The 9,967-nt window shown below is 47.6% G+C and overlaps 2 protein-coding genes across 2 annotated transcripts; both read right to left on the bottom strand.

The window, feature by feature from the left end:
* Positions 1–207: 207 nt before the first annotated feature.
* On the bottom strand, positions 208–2,737 carry LOC146259255 (fibroleukin-like). Its single transcript, XM_084672480.1, has 2 exons — positions 2,269–2,737; positions 208–1,349 (listed from the first exon to the last, which is right to left on the bottom strand). The coding sequence occupies exons 1-2, from the start codon at positions 2,735–2,737 to the stop codon at positions 649–651; spliced, it is 1,170 nt and encodes a 389-aa protein (XP_084528606.1). The 3' UTR covers positions 208–648.
* Positions 2,738–2,788: 51 nt separating this feature from the next.
* On the bottom strand, positions 2,789–7,056 carry LOC146259254 (uncharacterized; the record flags this gene model as incomplete). Its single annotated transcript, XM_084672780.1, has 3 exons — positions 7,052–7,056; positions 6,198–6,506; positions 2,789–5,480 (listed from the first exon to the last, which is right to left on the bottom strand). Coding segments are annotated over exons 1-3 (3,006 nt in total), but the record flags the coding sequence as incomplete, so codon positions are not given.
* Positions 7,057–9,967: the final 2,911 nt, after the last annotated feature.

Here is a 9,967-nt window from a genome sequence, read left to right as displayed (position 1 = left end):
CAACTGCAATGTTGCCAGCAGCATTTAGACAGGTTATTATGACAATGTTTTATATTATAATGAAAACTACTTTTTTGATGTTCAGTCAAGGCCTTGCGTGAAAGAAATGTGGAGAATTAGGTTAATGATCTTTTCGGACTTTACGAACACAGATAACGTTTTTTTTCACACAATTGTATTTAATGTGTTTAATTTGAACATAGAGTATAAAACATACAACGGTAATATATCAATTGACTATCAAACAATCATTCCAGTACAATAGCGATTACCTTTTCTTTTCACACCCAAATGAGCAAAAACACTTCGAAAGAGAGTAGTTTCCCTTTCCGTCACAGCTCTATAAATCATGTTTCCAAATTTCTTACCAGTAGTAAACAAATAGACTATAAGAAGAATAAAAACGTCTGTAAATATCTACATCCTTACAGTTCACGCTAAACCCTTGAAATTGCAGTATGAATTAACACTAGGTGGCAGCATTACACTAACCGTGGGGGCCTGGTTGTTAGCGCTTCACCAAGAGGTTATGGATAAAGTTACGGTAATATATGATTTAAGGTTATTGGTTAAAATCACATTTGCCTTGAAAGAGTCCTATCTCCTTGCATTCAAGCACGCCCAGATGGCGTCCCCTCGCTGCCCTGCTTACGGTGCAAAGCCTCTGGGCCTGATCATCATGCGAACCGACTTGAAAACCAGTCTGTAGTTTGTGGGGTAAAACTCTGCTGATATTTTTGGCCATGTGCCCCAGTAGATTCCGTTCCTCACTCCTTTATACCGGCCCACGTAATACTTCCCATTGAGGTTGGAAGCCATGCAGGCATCAAACCACCAGCCGGAGCCATAGTACGCTCCGCAGTTCCCAGAGGGGTAGCGGTCGTGGTCACGGTCTGAGGTGGTGAAGGCCTGGTTGTTGTGGTCGTAGTTCTTGCTGAAGCGTAGCGCGTCCCCTGCCGTGCCTGAGTACCCTCCCACAGACAGGCGGTAACGCATCCTCTCGCTGGCCACCCGGAACAGGCTGTACTCTGCATACCCTCGAGCCCCCATCAAGTCCTCCAGATCCACCCGGAGCACCATGTTCCTGGACCGGGTCAGCAGGTGGATGTGGTCATTGCCCAGCCAGAAATCCCCTCCCGCCAGCCCCCCGAACCCTCTCCGGTACTCTTCCCAGCTGCGGTTGAAGCTCACTCTACCGTTACTGCGCCGCTGCAGGACCGTCCAGCCGCCACGGTGTGATGTCATGTCACAGAACACCGAGAAGCTTTTGTTGCGGGGGTCAGGTGTCACCTGGTAGATGCCATTGTTCTGCGCTCCATTGATCATATGATCGGAGCAGTCCCTGGGTGCTGGAAATGTACAAAGATATGTTTGTTGAACTTGGAATGTCACAGAAGTATAACATAACAAATATGCTATTAGAGGATATGTTATATAGGGATACATAGGCATTTAACAATGCCTACAGATTCACATCTTTAAGTTCAGTAACTGTGGATCTCATTTGTCAGTCTTAAAGACCCAGAACCCTATGAGAAACACCCCAGATCACACAGATTGATATGACACCCCATAAGTCACTTAATGACAGTTGTGTCACAGTTTTAGAGGCTGTTTAGTCTGACGGGCCTTCGCATGAAGCCTTGCATCTGTCTCCTCATCAGTCACAAAGACACGTGCTCTCTGCACACGCATGCACATTCCTCATTCAACAAAAGAGAACCGCAGCATCTGTTACTAAGATGATGATCTCAGATGTCCAGATGATTAGACTCATTAGAAGCACCTCAGGTACCCTGGTCTGTTCCACAGGCCTCATAACTTTAACACTGAACTTAATGTCACCTCTGTATAATACAAATTTACCATTATTTCTCATCACAACTCCCACTTTTATTTTCTTTGCTCCTACACAATGAGCATGTCCCTTTAACACGCTTATAAATCACATAGTACTGGCTTGAAAACCACTATGGATTGTGTCAGGACTGTTAGAAATAATTTCCACTTTGTCACTCTCTTTCCCTCTACTTCTCTCTTGCTCACTTTATTGCTGCAGTGTCAATATAACTTTTGTGCATGAATTATGAGTGTTTAACCTGATTCCAAGCCATCTTTATAAGTTTCACTGGGACGCATACACTAAATGGGCAGTGGTCATATAACTAGTTTCAAAGTTGGATTCCTGAAGACAATGTTATTTAACCACAGCATCATGCATGTAAACAGCCAGATACAAGTATAAAATGTATCCAGTCAGTATGTTACCTGGAGGAGCAGCCTGCACAGGCCTCTGATGACTCTGCCCACCTCCAGGGACCTGGCTGGTGTTCAGGCTGGCAGAAACCCTGCTGGTCTTCACACGCAGCTCTCGGGCACTGGGGGTGGAGGAGCCAGGCATGGGGGTGGAGGAGCTAGGCATGGGGGTGGAGGAGCCAGGCATGGGGGTGGAGGAGCCAGGTATGGGGGTGGAGGAGCCAGGCATGGGGGTGGAGGAGCTAGGTATGGGGGTGGAGGAGCTAGGCATGGGGGTGGAGGAGCCAGGTATGGGGGTGGAGGAGCTAGGTATGGGGGTGGAGGAGCCAGGCATGGGGGTGGAGGAGCTAGGCATGGGGGTGGAGGAGCCAGGCATGGGGGTGGAGGAGCCAGGCATGGGGGTGGAGGAGCTAGGTATGGGGGTGGAGGAGCCAGGTATGGGGGTGGAGGAGCCTGGCATGGGGGTGGAGGAGTCAGGCATGGGGGTGGAGGAGCTAGGCATGGGGGTGGAGGAGCTAGGCATGGGGGTGGAGGAGCCAGGCATGGGGGTGGAGGTAGGTGGATGATGACTGGGAGTAGGAGGACCAGAGGGGGTGTTTCCTGGACTGACTGGGCTTGAAGCAGTGGTAGTGGTAGTCCTGGTGTGGGTGTCTTTGTTGAGGCTAGACCTCAGAGTGGTTCGTTGGGTTGAGATGGTTAGTCTTGAGATGGGTGTTGTAGTCTTTTGGTTTGTGTTAATCATGGTCCTTGACTCCGTACTGGTCTTTACTAGTGTGGGGCTTGTCGTTAAAATCTGGACTGTGCCGGTTACGCTTGTAGTATTGTATAGGTTAGAATGGGACTTCAGGCTGAGGGTAGTGGAGGTCCTGGGGCTGATGGAGGGAGTTGATCTGGGGCCGGTCTGGGCTACTTTCAGGTTTGGTTTGATAAAGTTTATTGTGGTGCTAGAGGTAGACGGAGTGTTTGTGGAGGAACTTTGTATGTTGAAGAATGGAATGGGGGTCCTTGGATGGGATCTAGGTTCTACACCAGATTTAGGTTCTGCACTAGGTTTAGGTTCTGGAACAGGTTTAGATTCCAGATCAGGTCTTGGTTGTCCACCAGGTTTAGGCTGTAATCCAGGTCTTAGTTCTGAATCAGTTTTAGGTTGTGAACCAGGTTTAGGTTGTAATCTAGGCCTTACTTCTGAACCAGATTCATGACGTGAACCAGGTTTAGGATGTAATCCAGGTTTTGGTTCTGAATCAGATTTAGGCTGTGAACCAGGTTTAGGATGTGAACCAGGTTTAGGTTGTAATCCAGGTTTAGGCTGTGAACCAAGTTTAGGCTGTGAACCAGGTTTAGGCTGTGAACTAGGTTTAGGTTGTAATCCAAGTTTTAGTTCTGAGCCAGGTTTAGGCTGTAAACCAGGTTTAGGTTGTGAACCAGGTTTAGGTTGTAATCCAAGTTTTAGTTCTGAATCAGATTTAGGCTGTGAACCAGGTTTAGTTTGTAAACCAGATTTAGGCTGTAATCCAGGTGTAGGTTGTAATCCAGGTTTAGGTTGTAATTCAGGTTTTAGTTCTGAACCAGGTTTAGGCAGTAAACCAGGTTTAGGCTGTGAACCAGGTTTAGGTTGTAATCCAGGTATTAGTTCTAAACCAGGTTTAGGACCAGGTTTAGGCTGTGAACCACGTCTAGGTTGTAATCCAGGTCTTAGTTCTGAACCAGGTTTAGGACCAGGTTTAGGCTGTGAACCAAGTTTAGGCCGTGAACCAGGTTTAGGCTGTAATCCAGGTTTAGGTTGTAACCCATGTGTATTTTCTGTCTCTAGTCTGGGTTGTGGCAGTGTTCCAGGTTTAGGTTTATGGGATTTATCATTTTCCCCTAGATTTGGCCCAAGGTTTGGTTTGGGCCATGTTCCTGTCTTAGGTTGTGAGGTGGAGCTGCTGCTCACTGGTCTGTGTTGAGGTGAACTTCTGGTTGTTGGACTAGATTTCTGTACCTCAACAGGCTGGGTTCCTGCTGAGGTGGTCCATGGGCTGTGACTGGAGGTCCTTGATCTTGGGCTGGTGATCCTTTGCCTTGAGGCTGGGGTGGTTGTGGTTGCTCCTGGTAAACTGGTTGTTGTTGAACTAGCTCCTGTTGAGCTAAATGTTGAACTAGATCTTGTTGAACTTGGTGTTGAACAAGCTCTTGCGATGCTAGTTATTCCATAGTTAGTCCTGGTTCTTGGGCTGTTTTTCTCAGGACTGGAACTGATAGTAGTAACCGGAACAACACCTACTGGGTCAGGTCTAGTAAAGACTGGATTGGAGAAGGTTGACTTAGTCTGACTGGGTTTGAGCTTGGGTTTTGAGATGGCCTTACCTTTCGGGCCTGGTTTAAATGGCTTTCTGGGTGGGCCAGCAACCCTGGGCCTCAATTTAGATCCTGGAATGGGAGTCCTGTAGTTATGGTTGGGTGAGCTGAGCTTTGGGTCCGTTTGGGTTTCTAGAATAGATGTGGTGGTGGTCATCTTCCCAGGCCTAGAGGTGGTTGCTGCCAGGCCTGATGTGCTAGAAGTGGTCTGGTAGCCAATCCCATGGCTAGTCTCTGGGTCGGGGCTGTGAGTTGTGGCAGTTTGGCTAGGTTTCAACCTGAGGTTGGGTCTTGCAGTCCTCCGGTGTGTTGTGGACCTGCTGGTGGGTGTGAGGCTGGGGCTGAAAGTTGTAGTCTTGCTAGAGTTGGTCTTCCTGGGCCTGAGAGCTGCATTGATGATGTGTAGTCCCGACCTGGTTGTTGTGATTTGGGGCCGCTGGGCAGGTCTGGGTCTGAGGCTGGTGGTCGTTGGGCTGGGGAAATAAGCACTGATCCTCTGCCCTGAGCTTTGGTCTCGATCTTGTACTGTAGTCTTGTGGGTTGGGCTGGTTGTCCTACTGGAGTCAAAGGGAGGGTAGGGGGCCTCAGGAACTGACCCAGGGCTGATGTTGCTCCCTGGGGATGGTCTGAGATCATCCCTCTGCTCTGTGAGACTGGAGCCAGTGCCTGGTGGTGATGTGAAGGTGGATGCTCCATAGGGTTCAGAGGGCTCAGGTCCAGGACCTGGGCGAAGGGTTGATACTGAGCTGGGTGTATCTGGCCCCTTGTCTAATGACAGCTCTACTCCACTGTCTCCCTGCACACTCTGAATCATTTTCTCTGTCTCCTCCTTGATCTCCTTTCCCGACTCCTTCTCTGCTGTCCTCTTCTCCTCCTCCTCTCCTCTCGTTAAAGATTTATCTTTGTCTGCTTTTCCATGGCTCACAGTCTGTTTTTCTAGTTCTTTCTCTCTCCTTTCATCTGTCTCTTTTTCCCTTTCTTCTGTCTGTGGTTTTGTCCTCTTTTCCACAAGTCCTTGAGTTGGGGTTGGGGTTGGTTTCCATGTTTCTTTTCCTCCCTGAGTCTTTTTCCCCTGCAGCGGAGGATGAACCTGCGTTTCCTTTTCTCTATTTTCCTCCCTTACCTTGTTTACCTCCTTCTCCTTCATTTTTCCCTGCTGGATATCTCCCTTCTTATTTCTCTCTCTGTGTTCCTCTTTCTTTTTCTCTTTATCCTTCTTTCTGTCCTTCTCATTTGCTTTCCCCTTTTCCACATCCTTCTCTCTCATCTTACCCCCCTGACTTTCCTTCTCCCCGCCAGTCGTTCTTTTTGGCACCCATAACATCTCCTTTTTGGTCTGTTTACCTCCTTTCTCTCCTTTTTTTGTTTTCTCCCATTCACTTCCTCCCTCACTTTCTCCCAAAATCTTTCTCTCCTGATCCTTATCAATGTTTTCATCCCATTCCACCCCCTTTGTCCCTTCTTTCACTTTGTCTGTCTCTTTTTCTTTACCCCACTCCTTGTCTTTGTCCTTGAGTATCTCCCTCTTTCCCTCCTTCTCCCTCTCTTTCTCCCCACAGCCCTCCTTCTCCTGGTCCTCCTGGGTCCCCCTGCACTCACACCTTGTCCTCAGCTCTTCCAGGCTCTTCTGAAGGCTTTCCACCTCCTTCAGGGTCTCCTCCAGGTCGTGGAGCTGTCTGGGTAGCTGGATGGTAAAGGCTGGCAGGTTGACCCTGTAGGTGCACATGTTCCCTTCCATCCCCTCTCCACCACATGGCCCAAGTGGGCTCAGACTCACCCTGCAGCCTCCTGCCCCCTGGCCCCAGTAGACGTCTCCATGGAGGGCTTCTGCTGAGCTTCCTGCTGGACTGGAGAGGACGAGCAGGGTCCCGTACATGCACAGTGCTGCTAGCTTCATCGTGTCCTGAGTTCTGGGAATACAGAGAGGGAGCGATAGGGTGAGAGGGGTTGCAGGACGATGCCAAAGACCCACCTCGTGTGTATGGGAAGCTGCGACAGAAAGAGTGGGAGGGAAACGGGGTGGGAGAAAGGGAAGGAGGGAGGAGGAAGCAGACTTACTTGAGAGAGTTGTCTACACATGTGAAGAGGGAATGCAGGAGAGAGAAAGAAAGAGTACAGGAGGAAGATGATAAGTGTTTGTCATTTCGAGAACAAACAGTTATCTGTGTCTGTCAAAAAAACAAACGAACATAAAGACTAAGTGGAGAGAGGATTATCGGATTTGGGTGCTTCAGTATTTAGGGTTAGATCGTATTTGGATTAGGGTAAGATCATATTTGGGTTAGGGTTAGGGTTAGATGGTATTTGGGTGCTTCAGTATTTCAAGAGTTAACAGGCACCAGTCATAAAACCATGAAGCTTTAAATGAACAAAGGCATTTATACAGGGCATTGTAATTTTACTATTGTGCATCGTCCTTAACCTAATCCAAATATCTAATAAGGACCATTCGTACCGCATTCTCACTCCATGCTGTAACAATAAGCACACACAATTTGTTCTCCTTGTATGTCACGGGCCTGAAAATGCATGTGTGTGACAGTTGTCTTGGCAGGGTGTCCTACACTTCCTGTCAATAGCGCTGACAAACACGCCAGTGACAGATGCTATAGGTCCATTTCTGCACTGCAGTCGCCTCACCATCAGGCCTCTGGGCTACACACAGAGTGTGCTGAATGCTGAAGGGACATTTTTATTACAAGGGTTAGAGTTGTGGTTCTTTTAGGCTTCAGAAAGATACGAGTCAGGGATGTTTCATCTGTGATGAGGCCTTTGGGTGCTAATATAATAATATAAGAAGATATATGATGAAGAGAATGTCTCTTTTTACTCAGAGAGTTTTTGTCAAATTTCAAGTACATTCAAGACGTGACTAAAGTTACATGAGGCTGTATGTGAGTCAGGCTAGTTCATGTTAGCAGCGCATATCCATTGGACCACGTCCAACAAGGCGTCTTTAAAAGACGCGCGGATATGCACACACTCACCCTGGTCGTTGTATGATCAGTGCTGCTGCCACCCTCCACCGTCCCCTTCTCCCCCATGCTGTCTGTATGTCTATCCACCAGGGGGATTATATCTCTATTGCTCCCTGCCTCATATGTCATGTATGTATGTGTTGCATCGAGGAGGCAGGGAGTGCTTCCCTTAGATCATCCACTCCGCCAAAGTTACATTTACATTTATTCATTTAGCAGACGCTTTTATCCAAAGTGACTTCCAAGAGAGAGCTTTACAAAGTGCATAGGTCACTGATAATAACAACAAGATAGCCCCAAAGCATTGCGGGTAGCCAAAAACAAGAAGTACACATAGTGAACAACCAAAAAATAAGTGCTAAAGGGAAGAAACCATAAGAGCATGTAGTTAAGCAAGTTACAATTAAACAACATGAATCTCTAAGTTAAATCTACATGTCCATGTCACGTAACAATAAATGCTCAAATCTAATACGTGATTGTTTTGACTGAACATACGTTCCTATATATTGCTGCCACCCCACCGGCCCCAACTCCTCCATACTGTCCTTCTGTGTTCCTTCTACGGGACAGTGTTCATGCTCTGTCATGTCAACTGTGTGACTTCACTGATTATCCATTTGTAAAGGTAATCTGATCTATTGAGAAAGGTCTCCAGCTAGTCTGCATGTGCATCTCAGGAGGAGGGGATCTCTCACTGGCCTGTTCACACTTTTAACATCCCTCCTTCTAGAGGAACAGCCTTACTGACGAGTCTATTTACCAGCCAAGAGACATATCTCCAGACCTAAGTAAATCCTCTGTCCTCTGTACGTCCTCCCCTTATCACTGACCTGAGATCTGTTTATCATATTTAACCAGAGTTTTTGGAAAGAGTGTGCAGGTCTTTGGTCAGTTTCCAGAAATACCTCTGTCCTGCTGTCCTGGCCCCAGCCTCTGTCCTGGCCCCAGCCTCTGTCCTGGCCCCAGCCTCTGTCCTGGCCCCAGCCTCTGTCCTGGCCCCAGCCTCTGTCCTGGCCCCAGCCTCTGTCCTGGCCCCAGCCTTGTATGGTAGGAGGGCTGGGTTTGTGCCCTCTCCCAGGGAAGTGTTTTGCATTCACTAAGTGAGCTGACTTGGCCAACTCTCTGTCTTGGACTGTATAAACACTGTGGGTTTTCCATATACTGGCTATGACAAACATGTGAGAGTTAGGTCCAGCCATGTATCTGCCCTGCCTGATGGGACTCTTCATCTCAATCCACTTGGGCTGAGAGGAGAGCCTGTCATGGCTCATGTCTGCTGTGAGCAGAAGGGTCCTGTTTCCATCCTGACTTGAGAGAGTCTAGTCTGCCTATGACGCCATGCTAACTAGTAATACCATACTCAGGCTGTGGGTCTGATGGTATAAACATACTGGTGCTATAACACTGGCTTACTGTGGGCTGGGTGAGTCTCCAGGGCCAAGCAGGACTATGCAAGTCTCTCATTCTGCAACAATATGAGGTTGATGAATAGCACATTCATTATAGAACCCTCAAAGCAATCCACCGATCAATCTGCCTCTCATACGTGCACAAAACAAGAAAGAGAAAGAGAGAGAGGGTAAGAGAGAGTAAGAGAGATAGAGAGTAAGAGAGAAAGTAAGAAAGAAAGAGAGAGAGAGTGTAAGAGAGAGAGTAAGAGAGAGAGTAAGACAGAGAGTAAGAGAGAGAGTAAGAGAGAGAGACAGTAAGAGAGAGAGAGAGAGAGAGAGAGAGAGAGAGAGAGAGAGAGAAAGACAGTAAGAGAGAGAGTGAGACTTGGACTGATTCACACTGTTCTCAGTAAAGCTTTAATGTCCAGTGACTGGTAGATTCCCTGTCCATGTGTGAGAGTGTTTTCCACATAATCATTGGTCAGTGGCCTGATGGTGTTTTGGTGGGAGACTGAGGACCCAGTGTCTCACACATCTGGCCTGGATTTCCTTCACACCGTCAACAACAGATAACGTCAGGTCATTTTGTTTCCCTTCCAAAAGCCTGGACCTCATTAAAACATTGTTTGAAATTTCTATCTAAAATTCCTTGAGTCGATGAAGGATTTGGAAGAGGTGTGTTAGGTAGGAGTGGGTAGTGGGAGTGGGTAGGTGGTTATGACACAGAGCGCTCAGGGGAATCTAGTAGGGTCTGATGCAAGACTGAGCTGCTTCGGAGATATTCACACCACCAAAACATAATGTCTGGAGTTGGATTACAACGTTTGGTGTGCTAGAAAAAAGGCCTTGCATTTTATCTATACAAACAAATCTGAATTCAAGGAAATAGTCCTCCAAGTCAGGTGGCTGAGCGGTTAGGGAATTGGGCTAGTAATCAGACGGTTGCTGGTTTGATAATTGGCTGTGCAAAATGACGTTGTGTCCTTGGATAAGGCACTT

Source organism: Hypomesus nipponensis, chromosome 14 (assembly GCF_054491055.1).
Source record: "Hypomesus nipponensis isolate SF chromosome 14, ASM5449105v1, whole genome shotgun sequence".
NCBI classification, from domain to species: domain Eukaryota; kingdom Metazoa; phylum Chordata; class Actinopteri; order Osmeriformes; family Osmeridae; genus Hypomesus; species Hypomesus nipponensis.
Note: the sequence above shows the minus strand (reverse complement) of the source record. Positions and strands in the feature narration are given on the sequence as shown.